General features: G+C 38.3%; 1 protein-coding gene across 3 annotated transcripts; it reads right to left on the reverse strand.

Annotated features, from left to right (window-relative positions):
• Positions 1–674: 674 nt before the first annotated feature.
• Positions 675–24,044, reverse strand: MFSD14A (major facilitator superfamily domain containing 14A). 3 transcript variants are annotated; one of them, XM_067300853.1, is made up of 13 exons: positions 23,386–24,044; positions 20,934–20,971; positions 11,994–12,089; positions 9,908–9,970; positions 9,153–9,280; positions 7,995–8,109; positions 6,646–6,864; positions 6,190–6,303; positions 5,643–5,714; positions 5,069–5,181; positions 4,085–4,182; positions 3,597–3,760; positions 675–2,025 (listed from the first exon to the last, which is right to left on the reverse strand). In XM_067300853.1, exons 1-13 carry the CDS (start codon positions 23,417–23,419, stop codon positions 1,819–1,821), a joined length of 1,461 nt encoding a protein of 486 aa, XP_067156954.1. In that variant the 5' UTR covers positions 23,420–24,044; the 3' UTR covers positions 675–1,818. The 3 variants fall into 3 exon arrangements, with proteins under 3 accessions (XP_067156954.1, XP_067156953.1, XP_067156955.1); XM_067300852.1 differs by lacking the exons at positions 20,934–20,971; positions 23,386–24,044 and adding an exon at positions 15,141–15,372; XM_067300854.1 differs by lacking the exons at positions 20,934–20,971; positions 23,386–24,044 and adding an exon at positions 13,800–14,498.
• Positions 24,045–24,048: the final 4 nt, after the last annotated feature.

The raw sequence follows: 24,048 nt of genomic DNA on the forward strand, positions 1-24,048 counted from the left end.
ACCAATATGAGGTAAGTCTCATAATAGTACTACTTAGTCACCTTATCTTTTCCTGGAGTTTCTTTCCCAGCTCATTCTTTTCCTCATGCAACACTGCATTGCTAGACCAGCACTGAGATGTACTGCCAGTACAGTCCCCAGCTGCCAACCACCCAGTTCTAAGGACAGTGCCTCTGCTACTATTTCTAGTTTCTTTAGCAGGTGGTAAATATAAACTAATGTGAATTTTGAAATAAATAAGCTGGTATCAAACAGCAATCTGGTAATTAAAATGTGATTATTTTCCATATCTCAGTCCTATTCTAATTTAGATTAGTATTAGGACTGGAAAGACCAACAACAAATTTCAGGATAAGGGGAGCAAAACTCTAGCATATTAAAGGTTAACTTTATTATTACTGACTAGTTTATGGAGACTTGTTTATAAATATATATGTATAAAAAACCCACTTTATTCCATTATAGATCCTTGAGGAAAAAGAAACAGCTGTAGTCAGTTTGTGCTGCTAAATAAAAGGGAAAGTCTCCATGTGATAGATTACAAGTTTGTACCTAACAGATAAAATAGAATACTGGCCTTAGACTCCAGGCTTTTTTCACACTGGCTAAAGTATAATGCACATACTAGATGATTTTGATTAAGGTTTCAAGAGCCATTAACAATTATTTAAAAATTCATTAAAATATTCAACTTTATTAACAGTATATTTACATATTTTTTTTCCTGCTCTTGGTCAACCATGGTGAATGTTCAAAGGTAAAAAAGCATTTAAGCAATAACCACAAGATGAAAACATTTTAAACCTATACAATACTTTATACACAAATTTATACAAAGAAACACTTAAATAATACAACTGGACACAAAAATATACACTTTTAGAGAAATTCACATCAGTAATTGTATAAAGCTCTTCTGTACTAAGGGTCCTGGAAATTTAGGACTAAAACATTAGCTCTGTAAAGTAAAAGGGTTATTGTGACAGTCCTCAAAGGCCACTATATATAGCACACTGACATATTCTCAAGGCTATCAATCAGCTTATATTTCAGTTTTGTATTCAAGTTTTGAGGTCCTTTATGATTACGCAAACATCAAAAATACAGTGGTATATAATAAACGGTACTTATGAAAGCAGAGTTTTAGAGCCAGTATTAAAATGTTGTAGGCTCAAAACACCCACTTAATATTTAAACAAATGTTTGATACTACCATTTATTCAAAAATAGAAAGAGTAATGCACTTACATAAAAAGAACTTTTACTGTTCAGCAAGCATGTTCACATGATTTTTTATATTAGTACAAACATAAAAAAATCTGTTTTTATGACTTTTAGAATAAATGATACCAATTCACCTTTTCGCTACTTGAGTACATTTACATTAAGGCTTTGAATCATCTGACCCAAGATTTTACAACATTAAAATGAATGGGTCCACATGGATGCTAGTATGTCTCATTGAGACTTAGCATGAATAGAATTAAAGCTCACCACCTTAAGAAAACAGGACACATGCTCATATGTTGACTAAATATATATATTTTTTTAGTCTCTGAACTAGGATGTAAAGTTTAATAGTAACAGTATTTCATGGCAAGAGACAAGTGCTTAACTTTTTTTTCTTTTTTAAAGCAAATTATTAATTTAATGGCAACATCTTTGGAGAAACTTCCAGTTTTCTTGTAATTCCTACAAATCTCATGCAGAAAGATATTTCTTAAGATTACCTTAAGAAATTATATTTTTGATGGAAGTGGAATGTGTATCCCAAACTGCTGATGAAAAATTTTAGAAAGTCTTCCTGGATTTTTTTTGTCATACATTTGTGTCTTGCAGTAATGGTTCTTTAGCTTCCCCAGGAGCTTGTGGACTGTGGGGATGGCTGTGACTGCCACAGTGTTTTTTCCAGTTGCTGGACCGTACATTTAGGTTTGTGTGTTCGGGAATAAACAAGGCAACAAGTAGAGCCAACAGCACAGAGCATGCTCCAAAGAGGAACGGGGGTCCAGGAATTATAGAATTCTGAAAAGAACAACAGGAGCTATTATGGAGCCATAGACGTGTGTTAACATATTAAGCTAATTGCACAAATTTCAAAAGTGGAAAGAACTTTTCCTGCTGCTCTTGACCTCTCTCTGTGTGGTCTCTTAGAGAAAGAAATCTGGAAAGAGTGTGTGTATAGCTTAAGATTGAGGAAAGGCAGCAACTGGTACTTAATGCTTATTAACTCTCTCTTCTAGTGCAGGTTTTATGAAGCAACACAGCTTCAGCAGTTGCTTGACTTCATATGCTTTTGTACCTTTCAAATCTGTGCTCCAGAGTCATGTGCTCCTTGTGCAACACTTAGATTCCAGTGTAGCACATTCCCTCTGCTAACTGTAAAAACCCAAAAGATTCTTTTCCCTCCTCCCCTCAAGGCACAGGAGGGATGGTAGCACATGCATGCGGCACAACTGTATGACAGTACTGCAGATTAGGTCTCTTGTAGCACAACAGATAGATAGGTGTTTTCAATCTTGTTCAATTTCACTGCTCTTGAAAGTGAGCTTTTTGAGAGATCACATTAAAAAGCTACCACACCGAATTCTACAATGAGGGTGAAAGAACAGATTCTTGCTTTTAAATCAATCGATCGGATGCAGCCAGACAACACTGAAATATTAGAGCAGAAGAAAAATGTCCCTTTGCCTTTACTGTCTATAGCAGGGGATATTCAGAGATGTACATGATTACAGCTTTTGCTTTCCTTAAGACATCATAAGTAATCTAGATTACTGTCTTCCTGGTTGGAGGAGTGAAATCATTCTAGATTTTCTTTTTTTAAATTAGACATTCATGTATTATGTCAGTCTAGAAAAGTAACTTTCTGTTAGAGTCTGCATTGTGAAATGACTTGCAGACCTGTTTCACAGAAACAGATGTAGTGGATACTTCTTTAAAAACAATAGATACTGTAGATAAATGTGATAATGAGACAGAAAAATGGGTATGCATACTTGTAAGTTAGCCAGTAAGAGTGATTCAGACCAAAGTATACTGATACAATTAGAAGTATTGTATATCAGGAATATGAAGAGTTTATATTCAACTGCAGGTAGGTGTTATTTTAAAATAATTAAGAGGTATTTAAATAACTTTTTTCCTGCTGAATTTCCATAACTAATAAATATTAGGAACTAAAAAATACAAAGCTTGTTCAAAAGACTAAGCACAACAAAACCAAAATGTACAGTACCTGAAAGGTAAATACAGTGACAGAGAACTGCTCAGTGAGGCAAAAGAACAGTGGGCTTCTGTCATTATTAGTCCATCCTTCCCTCACCCAGGTAAGTGTCTCAGTCTGTTCTTTTTACAGGGCTCAGCAGGAGTCTAATTATCAGCTACAACTCTTTGAAAGTCAGACTACATCCTTGTATCTAGTTAACAGCAAACAGATCAGCAAGCCTCCAAAGAGTGAAGCAAGAAGCCCTTTTTACATGCCTCACTGACAGCTAACATGACAAAACTTTAAAATAGTCTCAGGCTTAAGAAGGGACAGGAACATAATTTCTTTCTTGAATTTTTTTTTGTAATTAGTAAGTAAAAAAAAATACCTGTTGTAAGTGGTATTGTGTGGCCACACTACCTCCTGATGGTGTTTCAGGCAGTGGGAGTTCATTCAGTTCAACATGGAATATATAGAATATAAAACCATAAAGCGCCGGTCCCAAACCATTACACAGTCCTCGAATTCCTGTTATCATCCCTTGAACAACCCCTGGAAAGAGTAAAATATACTGTTATCTACCTATATTTATATATATGATTACAAGCAATCAGTAAGACTTTTATTCACTTCCCCTTCATACTTATGCAAACAGGAAAGTGTCTCCAAACGGGGTTGTACCATCAGTAAAAATAAACAAGGGGTTAAACTTTTAAGTAGTTTGGATTGTAACATTTTGTGACCTATACTCAAGGTATAGTGGCTACTTTGTACCAAGATTAAGGCTGACTCACTAGTGCTATCAGATACCCTGATATGTCTGGTTTCACAACATTCTTTTTGACTAGAATTCAAAATATTAGGACACAAACCTACCCTGTTGGTCAGCATCAGCAGTTCGGGAAACTAGTGCGCTTACAGCTGGGAAGGTAATACTGGACATGGCTGCAACAGCTCCAGCTGCCCACATCATCCTGCAAAAAACCAGACAGACTCAAGGTAACTGCTTTGCATGGAAAACATTCTGCATTCAGAGCTCAGAATTCATAGCATTAGCACAAAAATTAGAAAGGATTACTTCTGCAGGTCAGAACATTGCAAAAGCTAATTCAGTTACCCCTGTTGTGCTTTTTTTTTTTAAATTTAAAATCTTGTGAAATAATTTTAGTAAGCTACCAGTCTTACCAGGAGCTTAACCTTTACTCAGAAAGCCTTGATCATGATCTTTTGAACTTTTCTGGAGTAAACGGTACTCAGATTAAGAGGTATATCTGATGTAGCTTCTGCAGCATTAAAAATCATGCAGAAGACATCCAATTCAGGATGGGCAGTTCTCATCTGTGGCTAGCCTTCCACATGAAGAAGAAGGAGTTACAATACACAAAACCAAATTAAAAAGATGCTTTGACAATGTAAGACAGCCAATTAATCAAGAAAATCTGACTGGGAAATGACAAGGACAAAGCACTTTTTTGGAAACAGATACTGCCGCATTTGAAATTCAGAATCTTTTCAAATGAAAAATCTGTATACTTGGGAAGATTAAAGTAATTTTTTTGCTGCAGCACAGGGTATGCCTCTTAAAACACCTGGATGGTTGTCCTGACAGTGACTCCTTGCATACAGCCAATTAACTTAATGCATCTATTCAAAGAGAGCACAGTGTTAAGATTCTTTAGGTAGGCCAAACCTCCCTCTTGGCAATGGTAGTGCTGAGGAGAAAAAAAAACAATGAAAAAATTTTTTTTCAGTCATGAAGCTGATCATTTTTATATAATAGTTTTTCCCCCCTCTGTCTCCCTTGGACAAAGGACAAAATGCAGAAAGATATATTCAAACAGTAAAGGGAGATTTACATACCAAGGTTCCGAGCCAAAGCCATACCATGCAAGCTGCAATATTTGAAATCCTAGACCCAGTAGGATGGTGTTTTTATTTCCAATGGATCGCATAAGTAAACTCAACACTATTGTCTGTCAAGGACAGGGAAGAAGTACAAAACACAAAAATTAATATTTTATTGTAAATGTTAAATACATGCAAGTAAGTCAGTGAATTAAAAAAAGGAAACTGAAATTCTCCAGAAGCCATATCTGCAAAATAGGCAGGAGTTTCTACCAAAAAATTAAAATCATTTAACATGTTATATGAACAAATCATTACTCCTTCCTTGATGTACAAAAAGGATTTAGTTTTCCCAACACAATACACTTAATAAACTTAATAAACCAAAAGTCTGAAAAACTTTGGCAGGCTATTATTTTTCATCTAAATTAGTTAAAGGAAGAGTGCTAATCAACTCTTAGAGGCTTAGAAAAACAGCTATAGAAAATGTGAGGTACATTTCTGGAATTTCAGTATTATGGAAGTTCTCCATAGTGCTTAGTTCTCTTTTGAAGTTACCGAATCAATGAAATACATAGCAGTAATTCACCTGTGCAATAATGGAAAGAATCCCGAGGACTGCTATAAATGCTGCAACACTTTCAGATGAAAATCCCATTATCTATATTAAAAAAAAAAAGCAATTTGATTGTTGACAGTAAAATGTACATTGCGATGTCGCCGATGTCGGGGGAAACAAACAATACAGAAAAGTGATTCAACCGATACTATTCAAGTACTCCTGAACTTGTACAACAATTATTCTTTCACTAAAAAAGGAAAGAGAAAATAAAGGAACATAAATGGAAAGCAAGTTAACAGAATTCCCTCAACAATAAAGCACTGTAACATGGGGAACCTCCTAACCCAAGATGAATGCAAATGATTACAAAACATGAGAAAGTGTTTTATAATGCATTCATCTCACTCCTCTGTTTTCTTGTCTCTAAAAGGAGAGGAAAACAAAAACAGCAAGAGGACTAAAAACAACTACTGAAAACTTTTAAATAAAACTAGTTACTACATTAATTCAGCAATATCCAAAACTTAACTATAAATTCACATTTGTTCAAATCCATATCAAGATGTTAAATTACCTGTCTGAGGTATAGAAAGAAGCTGGAATATTGACCTGCCTCTGGGAGGTAGGAAAGAAAGACTGTTATGCAGATTAGCAGCACAATTGAATCCTGGCCAACTTTCTTCAGTGACTATGGCAAGAAAAACAAAGTGTTACAGAACATTTACTCCCCGTGTTCAGAAAAGTATACCTAATCAGAAACTGAAAAGCATGTAAATTAATGAAGCTAGCATGTGGCACCACCGAAACATTTCCTGCACATTTAGCAAGACTGTTGGCTAAAATATTAGCAGAAAACAGCAGCAGTGAGAGATCACCCTTAATGCTTGATAAGCATAAGCTGGGTTTTGTGTCTGTCTGTCACCCCCCCCCCCTGCTTTTTAAGAACTTGAAACATTGTAAATGCAATCTTTTTTGTCTCAAAAACTCAGTATCTACAAATGCCCAAATATCCCGTATTGAAGTAGCTTACTGCAAACGGGTCAGCCTGTTCCCAAGAAATAGGTGCTCCCCAGGATGCTGGCCTCATCTTCTCCGGCAGTGATTCTGGTACAGCAACAAGAATAAAACAAATGTCTAACAAGGCTATTGCTGTAGCCAGGACTACGACCAAGCTGTCTCCATAGACTCGACCAAGGTAGGCACCAATAGCAGGGCTGGTAACTAAACTTGCTGCAAAAGTTGCTGAAACCTAAAACAAATAACAGCTGGTAAGAATTACAGTGATAAATGAAAAGTATTATTTCCTAATTCTTTTCTGATTTTCAGAAGCCTAATCATTCTATTCAGGCAGTGATTAAAGGTAACTTTTTTCTGCAACTATGCAGGAGCAGCTATGTATTTCAGATGGCCAAAGTTTTGAAGAAACACAGGTTTTTGGACAAACTGGATAGTAATGTGAGGCTCACAGCACTCACATGTCCTGACATAATTAAGTTTAACTAACTATCCTGCTGTCTGCTGGTATCTTTGGAAGTAATAAGCTGTATTTCACCTGCATACTGGCAAAATATGCAATGCCTGCTGTTAATCAAAAAGACATTACCAGGAAAAACTGTCCATGTATCAAGGACACATTAATAAACTTAATATGCTGGTTAATTCAACTCATTACAATGGAACTTCAGAAAGTAGTTTTCGATTAACTACCAGGACTTGTTATGGAAGATGTTACCTTTAAACCTTTAAAGAAACCCTCTCAAAATACCTCAAATCCCTAATGTGCACAGGCAGAAAGAAACTAGTTAGTCCCACATCCATATAATAATAGACTGTAACTTGGATGTAACAAAGCTGCTAACCCTTAATGCATAGGGCAGGGGGTAGGAGGAGAGAAGGGAGAAATGGAGACGAGTTATATGAACTTTTAAGTTATTCAGCTATATTTGTTTTGAGTTAAAGCACAACACAGCAGTGTGTTTGGAAACATGAGCAGAATTAGTCAAGATATACAATGGCAGCTCCAAAATTATCCAGAAACAAAAGTTTAGATTTTGAAAAGGTGACAGTGGCTGAGTAGGACTGATGTGAGAAGTAATGGAGGAATGAACTAAAGCCCCTCCAATGACGCAGTTAATGCTGATAACTGTGAGAAAGGCAACATCTGAGAGATATTTTAACATGGCTGTATTATATTTAAGCTAGAAACAGAATATTCAAAAGGAGATACAGGCCTGGAATGACAAGGAAAATTAAACAGAAAAATCCTACTCCAAACTAAAACTTATTTGCCAAAGAAATCAATTTTGAAAAGCTTTACGAACAGAACTGTTTAGTTAGTAGTAAATACCACAGGAACAGAGCCAAAACCTAAATACATACCAACCCATAGGCCATACTTCTTTCATGTTCTTGGGTTATGTCTGCTACATATGCAAAAACCACAGAAAAAGTCACTGCAAAAACTCCAGAGACAGAAATAACAGCGAAGTACCACCTAAGAAGTAGTAATAAAAAAAATCAGAACAGCTAAATAGAGACAAAAAGTCTCTATTTACAATCCGAATACAGTTCAACAATAAATTATCTTGTCCAACTTTTCCTGACAAACAGTAAAATAAACTTTGGTATAGCCAATGTGAATATATCTTGAACAGTTGTGCAATTTCTCCTCCGTGCGTTAAGCACAAACAGCATACTTTTGTAACGTTTACAAAAAGCTGCTGTGATTAAGTGCTTGTAAAAAATCTACATCTTAGTAGACTAATTTTGACTGGATGCCTATGATGCAAAGCAAATCAGAAAGTTCATTTTTGAGAATTCAGGCTTTGAGATCTCTCAACATTAGTCTCATATTTACGCCCAGACACTAGCACTGATTTCATGCGAAACCTTCATTTACACTTAGAAGCAAGCTATTTCCCAGAAGAAGGGATGAAGAACGAATCCATGCGACCAGAGAGGAAACAGACGGCTCACCTAACTGCCTTTGCCCCGTGTCAGTGCTAACACCACAGTCTATTATTTCAGATACGCCCACAGGTACAGCGCAGGGGTGGTCTAACAAACACGGCGAATTCTGACTCGGGCACTGCCTGGGAATGTACGTGCCAATTAAGAGCTTACTAAACTTGCACAGAGTGCGAAAGCTGACAGATTTTAAAAATTGAGAAACCAAAGTATAATAAAATTTGAACAACGTTTTAGGTTATGAATGGTTACTTTTGTGCATTAGGTAAGGATAAATACACAATAAAGACCTGCATGAATTCACTGGACTGTATTCCAGTACATTTTTGCAAGTGCACTGAAGAAGTAAGGGGGCCTATAGCCCAGGGCTCTAAGTCAGCAGCTCTTAAATTTTGATCCAAGACGTTTGGTTATTATATAATGCTAATACTCTCTTATGTATTCTCTTGTATATTTGTACATTGTTTCTTATATATATTATAGAAAAGAATATATAGAAATATCATAGATGAAAAAATATATAAGAATACATAAGAAAGAGTAAAGTCTAGTTTGAAAAAATTTACTAACCATGGGCTGATCTTCATTAGTGGTATTGGTGCACAGGTGAAAAATACTGTTAGCAGCAAGAAGGACTTTCGTCCCCACACATCAGACAGGGCACCTATGAGTGGGGCACTGAGGAATGATAATAAGCCCTGTAAAGTAAAACACTAAGTTAGAACTGCATGGTAAGAAGCATGACAGCCAAATGTACTACAAACTGAGAGCAGACTGGGTTTCATTTTTACTGAAGTTGATTATTATGTAGTGCAATACATCAAAGGCAATATGGTCAAGCATTCTTGATCTTCTGTCCCATGCTTGGTTACCTAAAATTTGAGTTTTATTACACCAGAGTACCCAAAACTCAGAACAAAGATGATCCAGTCATATTAGCAGTTCCAGGAACTGTGTTTTATAATTTTATATCTTTAGAAGTCACATAGATGTAAGTAATTGACAACACACTACTTGAGCAACAAGCTCCAAATGAAAAAAATTCTCACATTTTAACACCATTTGTGTCTTCTGGGATTAGTCAACTGACTGTTTTTATTCTTTGGTGAACTCAAACACAAGGTACAGGCCAAACAATAACTTAGCGGAAGTAAAATGATGCATTTTTAGTTTTTTTGGCAACAGTTTATTCCCACATTCTATTTACAACTTTAAAGCTATACTGAAAGCCTCCTGAACATTTCACTTAACTGGCAGTCATTTCTATACTTCCCACCATTCATTTTAAACTGTACTTGCAATTACTTTAACTTTTGTCACCCTACCTTTACTCCTTGAATTAGACCATTCATTAGAAACGTATGTTTGGGGAAGGTTTCATGCAAAACCTAGAGAAGAAACACAAACATTACATACTGCGTTGTCATTTACACAATATTAACTGTAAGTGCTGTTCATGATGCATCCAGCATCTATGGTGGCATATGGTAGCGCAGAAAGTAGTTTTATATTTCCATGGATATATCTCCAAGGTTGAGAGAGAGAGGTTAAAAAGACTTGGAACTTTAAGACAGCTAAAGTTAGGCAAGATTAATCCACCCAAAACACTGAGAAAAAAAAAAAGGGGGGGGTTGAAAAAAGCAGGGTCTAAACCATTACTTAATGACCATTATTTTCAGGTTCACTATCCTATGGGGGTGGGGAGAGGCAGAGGATATGTACATGGTCTATTTCCCCACTCCTGCTTTGCAGAGAAAGAATATGAGGAAAAAAAATTGATAAAAGTACTTTTTTAAGACTTTTTGTAGATGTTTACTGTACTTACAAACTCAAGCTGAGTTTTTCTTTCTCATCATGTGGTATCTGACCAAATATCTAGATCTACATCTTTGGATAAACTCAACTCATATGGAATGCCTTAAACACAATACACATTTCTTGACCATCACGTTACAGAAAATGGCGAGTTAGTAACAAATAAAATATTCTTTTTAAATAAAAGCTTGCAGCCTCCCTTTCAACAGCTAGTACAGTTTACATGTATTCTTTTATTTTATTGGTAAGATACCAAAGTGCCCTTTTCAAAAAGTACACACCACTAATATGATATAAAGTTGTTGCTCTACCTATGACAGCATTGACATTTCAAGAAAGTACAGTAAAATGTCTTAATGCAGAACAGGAGTCAGCCCTGATACATGTACAATGCTGAAATCTGAAGGGGGGGGTGGGGGGGTGCCTGGGGAACCTCCTGAACTAAGTATGTGTATCTATCAGCTTTGTCATCTAAGTGTTTCCTCCCTCTCTTGTCTTAACTTTGCCTTTATAATTTCTACTCCAGCTTCTCTCCTTTTTCCTCAACTTTGGCTATTACCAGAAACACACCATAAATAATCCATGATGTAACTTTCATTCACATGGATGTTCCTTGCAGGTTTTAGCTTTGCTGGATAGAGGCCTCAGTTCTCTCAATGCTTTAGGAAGGATTAATTTCATCAAACTCCAAATTTCAGCATTGCTGAAGCTTAAATAGACTACCTAGAACCTAGAAAATTAGCTCAAACCAGACTCCCCCCAGGCTACTCTGTCCTCTGTCATGGGTGGGGGAGACATGGTCATTCTGAAGTGTCTCCCTCAATCCAGTGACTAGACCCTGGATGTGTAGGTTAAAAGAGGGACCTGTCTTCAGTCTGGCTAGTGTTATGAGAGAGGTATTGCATACAGAGACTGATTCACAGTTTATATCCAAGAGACTGCTCACATGCTTAACATCAAGTTACAGAACTGCAGCAAGATCTCATTTTAGATGGAGTTTTCTTGAAGATCTTTTAGTCTTTGCTCCACTTAAGTTTCTAAGTATGTGTCACATGCAAAGATCAAATTCAAACAGAGAGCAACCAACTATAGTGGAAAAAAATTTGGTACAAACATATTGATGTGAAAGTCTCAGTAATTATAGGAGGACTTCAGTGTTAAAAGGATCACTGTAAAACTTCTGTTTAAAGCACAGCTAGGTGAAAGAGCTCCCTACCTCTACACCACCACCTCCTGCTGGTGTAATTTTACCAAATTTCAAGTGTATTCTTGCCTTTAAATCTCTAATGTGCAAACTTTTTGCAGCATTTTGGATGGAAAAATACTTTACAGGTCTTACAAGTTTCACGTCAGAGAGCATTTATATGTAAGCTTCAGTGTTAACAGACATGCACATAAAGAGTTATGTCACATCATTACACAGTTTTAATGTAAGTAATTTTAAATGTTTGATTCCATATAATAATACAAAACTTTTCACTTGCAGAACAGAGCAGGTCAATGACATAAAAATTTCATTTAATTCAGAATTAAGATGTTCAGTGCCTTTGCAGTAATCTCCCACATAGCAAGAAAAAGTTTAAGCATGTCACTTACCACCAGAGTGGGTGCTGTTAAGAGTCCCCAAGCAAAAAACTCCAAAAATATCACTATAACAGCATGGTAGACACTAGGTGAACCTATTCCTTGAGGCTAAAACAAGACATAAAAAAAAAAAAAGCGATTACTACAACACCTATGACAAGCTGTCACACTCATAAGAAATGCATCTCAGCATTAGAAACAGGAAAGTTAAGAAACGAAGCAGGACTCTGAACCTCTGAGTCCTTGAGGTACTCAAGCTAACTGGCACAAAGGGAAATTGCCTTCTCAACCCTTTGCTGCAAAATGTCCTGAAGTGTCCTAATGATCTGCAGTGTATAAAGTGTATTCTCATTTCAAATTAAAAAATAAACCACTTATACTGCCACTCTGGGAAACAAGGATGCTGATGAAAGTGGGAACGGATTCTTCTTAGAGAATCTGTTTTTTTTTTTTTTTCTTGAGGAAAAACTGACACAATGCTGCATGGAAATCAAATTTTCATCATTTCAAAACACTGCAATGTTCACACTCAGTTACCCCAAAGTCTAATTACTTGGTATATCAGACAACTTTATAGTATTTCTGTTAGTAAAAGGCAGCACGGCTAAGCGCAAAACTTTCATAGTTCTAAATCAAGAAAGAAAAATTGAGATAAGGAAAGTCAGAAAGGAATCACAGGAACAGCACTGACAGTTTCCCAAATAGTTTCCCCAATACTGAGTAGCCGCAATATACTTCAAACGTAGCAAGAGATCCGCACAGATTTGAAATAAGAAAATTCCAATTCTTTGGTGATTTAGTATAATCAAAAGCAGCTTTTGAAGAGAATGGAGGAAGAGAAAGCAAGAGCAGGGGTAGGACAGCCTGCTCATTTCATATACTCTGTAAATACTACATGCATGCCACAGCTCATCATTTGCAAATTGAGGAAACATTGCAGAAAATATTTTCATATTAAAGTAGTAAGAACAACTCATTGGAAATCTCACATGCATTCTTTAATCTTAAAAGCCCTGCCTTAACATCTACTTTCCTGGCTCTGTGTGAAGATGAGTTACTAGTGCAGTGGCACTTGCTTCATTAGACCTCGCATTTATATTGAGTAAACACATGCAGGCTGAAATTCTCAGCTTCTTCTCAAGAAAGCTCAGGTGGGATCTTCTCAATGTGTATAAATAGCTGACAGGAAGGAGTAAAGAAGACTGAGTCAGACTGTTCTTGGAGGCATTCAGTGACAGGATGAGGTAGAAACAGAAATACTGGAAATTCCACTTAAACATATGGGGGGAGGCCTTATTTATTTATTCAGTTAAACTGTGAGGGCAGTCAGACACTGGCACAGGTTGCCCAGAGAGGCTGTGGAGTCTCCATCCTTGGAGATGTTCAAAACCTGCCTCGACATGGCCCTGAGCAACCTGCTCTAGTCAACCCTGTTTGGAGGAAGGGAGGGTTGGGGGACCAGAGGCCTTTGGAGGTGCCTTCCAACCTCAACTATTCCACAATACTAAGTCTAAGTTGGATAATACTCAAGTCTTTCTTTTATTACAAAATTTCTGCCACTCATGCCAGGCTTTTCTTTCAAGATTCTGATTATTTCCAACCCAGGAAAAATAAGCCTTTAGAACAAAAATATACTCTTGTACCAGATTCTGTAACTTCAAGAAGTTATTTTAAAACAAGTCAATTCTCAAAACATATTCTCATATTCAAAGGCAGAAAATATCCCAGCTAATGTTTTCATTACCTAACAACAGTCTAACAACTTCATAGCTTCATCTAGTGTTCATAATTCATTTTTTTTTTTAAATATAAAAATACCCAAGTTCTGTATAGTTTTCAGTGAAGTTTGCACTCTGTTTTTGAAACTGCTGGGAGACGCTGAATGCAGAAACACAAGCATCACCGGATACATCAGTATGACATCCTTTCTCCTCTCTTGGCAAATAAAAGTTAAAGTTTAAAGGGACACCTGGAAGCATATTCTGTCTAAACCAATGATTACTCCAGTGAGAAATTCTAAAGCACAATGTTACATGAGCAACAACAGTTAACCTGCTTCTATTATTCATCCTAAAATACATGCAAGTTTAACATTTGTAAAAGCAGAAAAATATACCCTGAAAAACATCAGCATCCATCAGTGGAACTAGTTTTGCTTCTTACCACTAAGTAATCCAGACAATCAGTCACCAGTTTGATGAACTGCTAAGGTGATTCCCCCCCCCCCCATTGTTCCAAAAAGACAAACTGAATGACTGCCAGGGCTTTAACTTGCCAAAATGTCTCTTTATTTAAGACTCTCTTGAAATAATGATACTCTATTTAATAAAATGCACATCTAAGCCACACAGTATTATACAGTGGAAAAAATACTATTGGCAATGAAAAACACGTCATAAGTAACACTACTCCTCGATTAAAAGAAAAAATAAAGTCAAGCTCCAATAGCCAGAACACTTCACAGCTTCCTTCTTTTCAAGGGGAAGCGAGGCAGCAGGAAGAAAGCCCAAAGCCCAACACACTTCTTGGCTCCCAGCTAACCTTTACGGGACCCCTCTGATGCAGAGGTGTCCCCGACTCGCCGACCTCTTTCCCGGGAGCGCGGAGGCCGAGGCGGAGAACAGCAGCCGGCGGGAGCCGGCGCTTCGCCCGCCCGCCGGGGCCGCGCCGTTCGCCCCAGCGGGGCCGCGTCCCGCTCTCCCGCGCAGGCACCGCCCGCCTCCGTCCTCCCCGGCTACCGCGAGGCCGGCGGCTGCCCCGAACAGCAGCTTCCTGGTGCCTTTTCCTTCGGCAAAGACTCACTTAAACCGTCTTCGAGCACACGCAGGGTGCTCTCGTCTAAGCGCGGGCGACCGCCACGACCCGTTCCTCGCTCCCGAGACGGCGCTTACCCGCACACTTGCTCCCCAACGCTGAACCTAACCGGGCGGCGAGCGACCGCCAAGGAGGCCCCGGCAGCGGCAACACACCCGCCCGGGGTGCCGGCGGCCAAGCTCCCGGGGCCGCGGCGACCCGCGGCACGAAAGAAACCGGAATCGCCCGCGAGCTCGGCCCCGGCGGTGCGGCCGGAAGGCGGCGCGGGGCGAACTGGCGCCGCCAGGCCGCGGCTGCGAGGCGGCCGCCCCGCCAGGCCCCGCGCCCCGCCGCCCCCGGCCTCACCGTCCCGCCGTCCTTAATGATGATCTTCTTGGCCAGCATGATGCTGCGGTTCACGGCGCGTTTCTTCTTCTTCCCCCCCTGGGTCATTTTACCATCCTACAGCCCCGGGGGGGAGCGGCGGGAGCGACGGCGGCGTTGGGCGCCCGCGGCGCCGGACCCTCCGCAGCAGCCGGGCCTTCGCCTCCCTCCGCGCCGCCACCCTCACGCACCCGGCGCCATCTTGGCGAGCAGCACCGGGGGCAGCCGCCGCCGCACATCACGCGATCGCCCCATTGGCTGGGCGCTGGCCACGTGCGCAGCACGCCCCGCCCAGACGAGGGCTCGCGGCGACGCCCCTCGCCGCTGGCTTCCGCCTCGAGGCGGCGGCGGCGGCAGCGCCCCCGCCCGGCCTGGCCCGGCCGCCATGGCGCGGAGGCCTGTTGCCCGCCCCGGTGCCGCCGCAGGACCCGGCGGGGCCGGCACTGAGCCACGGGGCGGTAGGGCCTCGCCGCCTAGTTTCCTTTCAAAGAATTACATGTTTACCGTTTTTTTTGAAAAAAAAAAAAATACACACACACAAACACACATACATATATGTGACCAGCGATAAAAGCTGTACAGTCTCAGCGAAATTCAGCACACAAAGAAACAAGCATTTTGTCATTTGTAACGTGGCCTACAACGATGACGTCCTGGCTCAGTGTGAATTCACCAGGGACCCTGACCCTGCCCAGGCGATTAAGAAAATCGCAGCCGACTGTACCTGCCTTTCTACATTTTCCCAAACTACCACCATCTTTTATCACACCGATCCTTCTTTCATACTGCTCAGGATACGTGACTCATACAATTTGTGCCTTACCTAGAGGACACTGAGTTTGTAGCATACGTTATCTAACACTTTCTCTACCCTGTTTCTTACGCCTACATGAGCGGCAACTCTCTGCCTTCGCGCTTGTCCCCTTCCAATCAAAGCCAAAGGATCATTTCCACCCTTTTTACTCCTTCTTCACAGCAGCCAAGGGACCTGAGAGAAAGGAGCAAAGAGAGGCAATTCTTACAGGATAAACCTGTTAGGTGTCCAAGCGCATTTCTAGAGCCAAAGTACACAACCATAGCTATGATTCATCTCAAAAATCCAGCTTGGAGACATTCTGCTTTCTCCCTCTCAAGTTCTGAAGTCAGTCAATGAAAGCTTTAGTAACTTTACACTGGCAGGCCGTTTCACAGATTCTGCTTTACCGCACTCAGGCTGCGGGTAATAAGATAACAAGGATTGCCTTTCACAAGAGATACCCAAAGTGGAGAAGGTCTTTTAGAAACATTTATTATTCTGTGGCTCGTAGTTCACATGTCTGGCAGCACTGAACACAGCGATACCTGCCTGTGCCCACTATAAACATTCACTGTCTCAGGCCCAGCTCTCCAGCCTGTATCCACACACCAGTCTTTTTGTACGCTCTTTTATGGCTCCATCTTCTTCACCGAGACTTGCCCCTTCCAGCCCTCCTACTGCATACTGCTATCTCCCCAGCACCTGCTACACCCCAATTTCTCCCCAGGCCTCAGCTGCCTGCTGCCCCCAGCTCCCCCTGTGCGAGCGTGGCTGCCCTCCCGAGCCTCGACCCGAACATGCGCACCTGAACTCGGGTTCGGCTACAGCACCAAAGGCGCTCGGTTAGCAAAGGGACATAGAGCTCTGAATGCAGGAACCAGCTACCAAGATTAACTGCTATTTCAAGTCAGGAGACTCGCAGTGACTACGTTTGGACAGCCGTTTGCCTCACGAGCAAGTCTGACTCACTCTCTCTCGCCTGCCAACAGCCGGGCTACCTTACTGTTACTATACCGCACGAAGGCTTTGCCTCCAGAGTGCCTGCAGACTGCATTACCTCACACAGACTTGCAGGTATCCCCATAGGCAGCTCATAAGAATTGAACAGGCAATGAGCTGAGCTTACATGAGTTTACATGAGCTTACATGAGCTTAAATTAAGCTATTAGCCTTAAGACCAAGCATCCCTGTTTCTCCATTATGATGCAGCTTTTAAGGAACTTAGAATTTCATGATGCATAACCCTATTTGGGTCAAAGGAGTTAATCTGGTCTCATGGTGAGACAAGGGCAGGCGGACTCTAGCTGAGGATACAAACTGTAGATTTACTGGGCTACCCATAGGGAAAAAGGTGTCACAGGCTTGCAGACAAGAGTGGGCCTCAAGGATAGCACAGCCCTTATACAGTAGCCATGGCTATTATCAGTCATTTGTTACAAGTCTTAATAAAATTATGCCAAGTATGCAATGTTTTTGTGGAAAAATCCCATGCTCCAGAATTTCTTACCCCTTTATTTGAAAAGGAAGGATGACCTAAAATATTGGTATGGTTTCAAGTCCATTCCTTGGAGAGAGTGTCATTTTATTTTGGTAGGAAAGTCACACACAGAGGTATATGACATGTAAGGAACTCAGGTTAAAAAAGTTAAACATAACTAGACCTCAGCAAGGAGATTTTGTAACTAGACAGATTAAAGGGCTGTTTTTTTCATCCATATATCAAACCGACCCTTGGTACTGATGTCATTATCCCAAAATAAATGCATCTTAAGAGAAATATCAAGTTTGCTCATGCAGGCTGAGCAAATGATTCAAGTAAAAATTCCTAAATTCGGAAAAACCTCTAGATAAACACAGAAATGTGTCTTGCTTTTGCTGACATGAATTTCAACCACCTGCACTTGTCTGGATTGAAATTTCAAACTTCACTTATCTAAATAAATCCTGAAATAATCCATTCTGCCTTTATTTAACTATGAGACAAATTCTTGGCAATCATTTTATTTCCTGAAGAGAAACAAAGCAGTTTTGTCTGTGACACCTAAACACCCATATTGTTCAACCTTCTATACAAAGTAACTGAATACTACTGTCTGTTAGATACTATCTTTTTGGAAGCAGAATGAAAACAGAGTAATTAGTTATATATCCAAGGAAAACCTTGCTTCTAAAGCACAGACAGACAATGGCTTCAACAGTTACTTAGACTGTAATTTCATTCTTGCCACCCAAAGGCGTAAAAAATTCAGTTTAAATCACACTGCATGTGATCACTACGATCAGAATGGATTTGACAAAAGCAACTGACGGAAATAAAGAGTTCTGAAAATTATTGATGCGTAACTGGTAAAAATGACCCAATTTTATTATAAATCTCTCTGGAAAGGACAGAATAACATGTTATTCACCATCAGTAATAATGTGTTTGTGAACTCTGCTCAGGTCTTCTGATATATTGTAAATTATAGCTAAACAAAACTCAGCTTTTAAATTGTAATATGAATCAAAGAATTCTGTTGTATTCTAGAGAGTATATTATGTACCAGCTTTCCACTGCTATCAAAATTATTTGAAACAGGAAAAAAAGCTACTGAATCACCAACTGCCCCTGGTAACTTGTGGCAAAACTCCTCTACTAAGGATTACAGTGTTTTACAATTGCACATCACACTTTGGTAGTTTACACCCAAAGCTCCTGAAAAATTTTACAAAGAATTTTCCGTATTGGAAATTTGATGCCCAGGGACTTTGCAAAGCGACTTGCAAAAGTCACATAAAGAGCTAAGGAAGATGCAAGCCTAGAGTGCACTAATCTGCTTTTCAGATATAAATCAGGAGTATTTCCCTTGGAGTAAAAACAGTGAAATAATATTCTCATTTATACCCATGAAGCCACGATTTCTCTTTTTGTGATCTGAGTCCAATTAAAAACATCTAAATTATCAGATTCCAAATAAAGCTTTGAAACAATACTTGTATTTTGGTAAAAGAAAATATAGCAGCATGTCAAGCCAACGAAAACCAGTATCACAGATATCAAAGTGGTCATCAAATCAGTTTAACTTTCTTGCTCATGGCTAAGTGTCTAAACTTAAAGAATTTAGCAGCTTTTAAGTTATTTACCTGAAAAACTTCAAGCTACTGTCACAAAGATTATTATTGTATATAATACCAAGAATTATTTTACAATAAATCTTCATGCAGAAGTTCTTCTACTTGCTGATTTAAGTCTTGAAGGTCACAATATGATTTTGTTAATATGGCTAATATTTGATACATTTTTATCACCATAAGGATGCTGTTTACAGTAAATCTAAGGCACAACAAATAAACCTTACTGTATCAGTGAGTTGTGTTAGCTAAACATCTACTTGCCATATGCAATACAACACATGACCAGTACAATACTGATCACTGCAAAGGAGTCAGGAGAGTGAGCAGACCACAACAAGACCTCTGCGTTGAAAAACTTCCTTAGGCAAATTTGCTCAGTACATTTGCAATTGTACGGAACTGCATGTGTTTATGCCACAAACATCATCCTCCCAGGAATCCTTTCACTAGTGGCAGCGTGACATTAGGCAATGCAGTCTTTGCACAAGTTACAGCATAAATTTTTGTTCAGAAGCCCCTTTACAGAGAGCTGTTTATCCTCTCACACTACCCAGCCTGTTTACTTAAATTACACAAAGTAATTCCCACTCCCTGCTATAATGCAGGGAACAAACCACGCACTTCAAGATCAATGATAGGAACAGCAAATTTGGCAACTCTCTGGCCTCGCGCCTACACTGTGGGAAATTAGATCAGATGTTCCCTACCATGACCAGCAGAGAAACCCTAGTCCCGAACAAGGAGATCAGGGTTTTCAGGCCAGAAGAGAGCGCAGAGACAGTCACAGAAATACTGCTGGAATATGATTCACAAGAAGTCATGATACAGTGGTCAAAAAGCCGCCTGTCTTGCCCCAAAATAAATTTTTGGCAAAATCCAGTAAGTTTTAAGTTAAAACATACCATTAACAAACATCTAACCATAGCCTTTTTGGAGTTTATAGAGAACTAACCAAAAAATTCTGTTCTGGAATAATAAAAGTTAAATAAAACATTGTTTCCAGGTTACCTAGGTTTTATTTTTTCTAAAACATGCAAAAAGGCAACCCTCTCAATTTATAAAGATCTCAAACAGTTTTATATCATATTCTCAGTAAAGCTTGTACTTAATTACAGCCAGTTTGTATATTACTGTAAGTGACCTTATCTGCACATAAAAAGAGAGATATACTATTTTACCCCATTATGGATAAAAGAAGACTGTAATAGATCATGTAAACTGCATTCTATGGTTCAGCAGTGTTATACTGAAAATAACCTGCTTCCAAATTGCTGGGAAGCACCATATATTAAAATTGTATATGGTGTAATCACACAGAAACATTAACATATAAAACTCCTATGAGTACCCCAAAAATTTTCAACAACATATGAATATATAATTTATATTTGGGCTCATATATTTAAAATATATTGACAATAAAGAAAAACTTAAAAAAAAACGTTACTCATGGCAGCACATATAGATACAGGTTTAGCACATAAGCAACTGTTACTCAGCTATAAAGTGCTAATGAAATCAATATGGCTAATTATTGGCAGAACAATGACGGAAGGTTCAAAGAAATAGTTAAAAATGTCATGGCCAAATTCTACTTTTGGATGCAAATGCACAGCAGTCATTCAAGAATGAGCACTGTACTGCACCTTGGGACAGATTTTTCTGCTTCTAAAAGAGTTATTAATTCACCTGAGCAAGAAATAACTAGAAAAAGTTATAAATTCAACTGAGGAGGAAATTTGGATTCACAGTAACTGGGGCAGAAGATATCACCTAATTAATACAATGTATTTTGTTGCATTTCCCCTTGCATTTTCCCCCCACAAAATATCTTCACTCTAGATATCTAAATATAATGAGCTCACCTGGACAGAGTGAAACTCTTTAGTTCTGGCATAACTTCCTGCAGAAAAAAATTAACATTAAAAAATGAACAGGACAATCAAAAAGTCAAGAAAACATTTCTTAGACTTACTTACAAGAACTGAACACTGTAGGTAATGTAATATAATGATACACTACCATATAAATGGTATAATACCATGAACACTACCTTTTAAAAACCACACAAAAAAGTTTTTTTTTTTATCTCATTATTACAAAAATATGCATTTAGGAGATTAAAAAAAAAAGTAATAATCTTCCTCATTCATGATATCTAGCAAGAAAAACTGTCAACAGGACAGAAATTAATAATGAGTTCAAATTTGAAAATGATTGCTTAAGTACAACAGAACATGAATGGCTGATAAGGAAATATAAGATGAAATTTACAGACAGCAAAGAAATTTATCAATTTTGAAACAGTTTAACAAAATCCATTACATTCTTCTGAATTACAGCCATAAAAATAAGTTAGGAACACAAAACAACTACATATTCTTAAAAATCAATGACAGGACTGCAGGAATGACTGAAACACAAGCATATACTACCAAAATAATATATATTTCTTGAGGAAAAATATGGCAATGTTTTTAAAAAGTTAGAGTAAAAACACACATTACTTTGTAGAAGCAGGAACTAGAACTTTAATCTACCCATCATTATTAAAGCAAACAAAAAAGGAGGAGCTGTGTCAATTTGCCTAAAACAAAGAAGTTTAATAGAACTATAAATTTATATATGAATTCTTTGAGAAAAAAAAAAAGATTAATGGGCACTTGTGGATAGCACAAAAATACAATGTTTAAGGAAAAGTTTACCTTACTTAATTACACTCAAGATTTTTTCACCATGAATTGCTGATTTATTTTGCTTTCAACATAGGTCTGACAGCTTACTGTTATTTCAACATTTACCATGTATCCCAGAGATTCTAGGGTAAAAGTACCAAATACCCAAGTATTCAATAAATACCAGTACTCCCATTATGCAAGTCTTAAAAACAAAACAAAACACAAAATTCAAGTTATTGCAAATAAATACCTTGCTATAACTTTATAAATATTTAAATAAAATTATGATAACTATAGGTTAGCCTCCTAAATATACAACTAAACTAACAAATCCATGGTCTTTTTTTTCTTTCAGAAAAGCAGTTCAGAAAGCCAGATTTATTTTTGGAAAGTTATGACTCCTACAGATTGCTTTTACGGTGAACTCAAAGCATACTATCCTCCGTTTCCAAATGTTTTGTACTAGCTATACATCTTTGGTTAGTTAATGAGTGGTAGAATTAAAACTGCCTCCCCCCCCCCCCCCCCCCGATCTGAAGGTATCCCTATGAGAAAATGCACATGGGCTCTCAAATTGCAAAGGTCATGAGGTTTATGAGATCAGGAAATTCTCCTCAAATCTTTTCTCTTCCCAGAAAGCATATATGCGCTTCCCTCTTTCTAGAGCATTGCTTTTCAACCTGAAGGGCCTAAGAGTATTTGTAAAGGGCTAAGGAGAGGCAGGTAAAATAATGCAAATTCATACATCCTTCACAGCAAGAATGCATACAAAGTGTTTAAAGGCATCCACACCTCCACTGGAAAATTTAATGAAACTGTAAATTGAAAAAGTGGAGTCACTGCTCTAAAGACAGGATTTACTGTTCCTTAGTACAGTAGGTATATTGTAAGCCATGAGATGACTTACTCTATTCAAAGGCAAAGAGAACAGATTTCTGTTGTTTCCTTTAAACTGATGCTTAAGTACATTGGTGCATATTAAAACTGGGTTATATTTAACAGCACTTCAGCAGTGTGGTGATTTTTAGCCCATTTGCTTCCTTACTGTGCAACTGGTTATAAAGTGTTCTCAACCTGCTTTTCTCTCTTTCTCTCTCTCTCTTTTTTTTTTAAGAAATTTCTCAGGTAACCAACCAATTAATATCACCTGAACATTTCCTCTACTGTGACTCATGAAATAAGTATTACTGTTCAGCCCAAACTCCAATTCAGACAATATCACTACCAACACTTCTCAAATCATTTCAGAGAATAACGCATTCTTCCCTTCCTGCACTAAACTTTCTGTGTAGTAACACTGTAAGCCACTATGGCATGCATACATTTTACCTCACACTGTATTTCAGTAAAGTGACTATACATAATTTGTGATAGATTTTGCCACATTGAGTGTTATAGGTGAAAGACTTAATATTAGAAGTAGAATGTCTATTTAATGTAATTTGGGAGAATTTTGACCACCTATTAACACTGCTCCTGCTACTATGGCATGCCAGGGTAGATTTACAGTTCAGAAAGCTTAACAAACCCTTGGCATAACTCGGAAAACTTTTTTTTTTTTTTTTTTTTTAACTCCAATACTACAAACAAGCATTTGATAACCCATGTTAGCACCAACAGAAGAAAGTAGCATTCTTACTTGGCTGATGTAAGTGGAATTTTTCCTTCTGCATTTACAATACTTCATTAAAAAAATAAATCTCAAAGCACTTTTATGAAATCCTCTCTTGTCAATCCATCACTAAGATGTTCTGGAAAGCTGGATGACGTACTTCAATAAACTTTTAAAAACATCTCTCATCACAATGTTTTCGTTAGCATAAGAAAGAAATGAAAAAGAGCATGAAGAGGGAAAAAAAAAGGAATTAAACATTTTCACCACTTGTCATTCTACAGTTAAGAGACTGTTGATATCTTTTCGTATAAAATCATACCTTTACAAGTGTAACCCATGGATGAGAAGTCACTTTATATTTGCCACATTTACATTAATACCCGTTGTGAAAAGGCCTCCTGAAAACAAATGATTAAGAAAGCTTTTTTTGTTCATTAGTTCTGCCATTTTTTGTGTTTGCTTCTGGCGATACGTAAATACTTTAACAAGCAAAGTATTCATAACAGCCTGATTGGTTCTAGGTTTTGGGGTTTGGGTTTTTTTGGGTTCAAAACAAAAGGACAGCATGCTTTTATATTAACCTATTGCACAATAAATTACATTTCCATTAAAGTAATTCCACCACTAGACTGAATAGCTCTAGAGAACCCATTTTGGTCTGTTGGCTCAAGGACTCTAAGCCAGTAT

Source organism: Apteryx mantelli, chromosome 8 (assembly GCF_036417845.1).
Source record: "Apteryx mantelli isolate bAptMan1 chromosome 8, bAptMan1.hap1, whole genome shotgun sequence".
Taxonomy (NCBI): Eukaryota; Metazoa; Chordata; class Aves; order Apterygiformes; family Apterygidae; genus Apteryx; species Apteryx mantelli.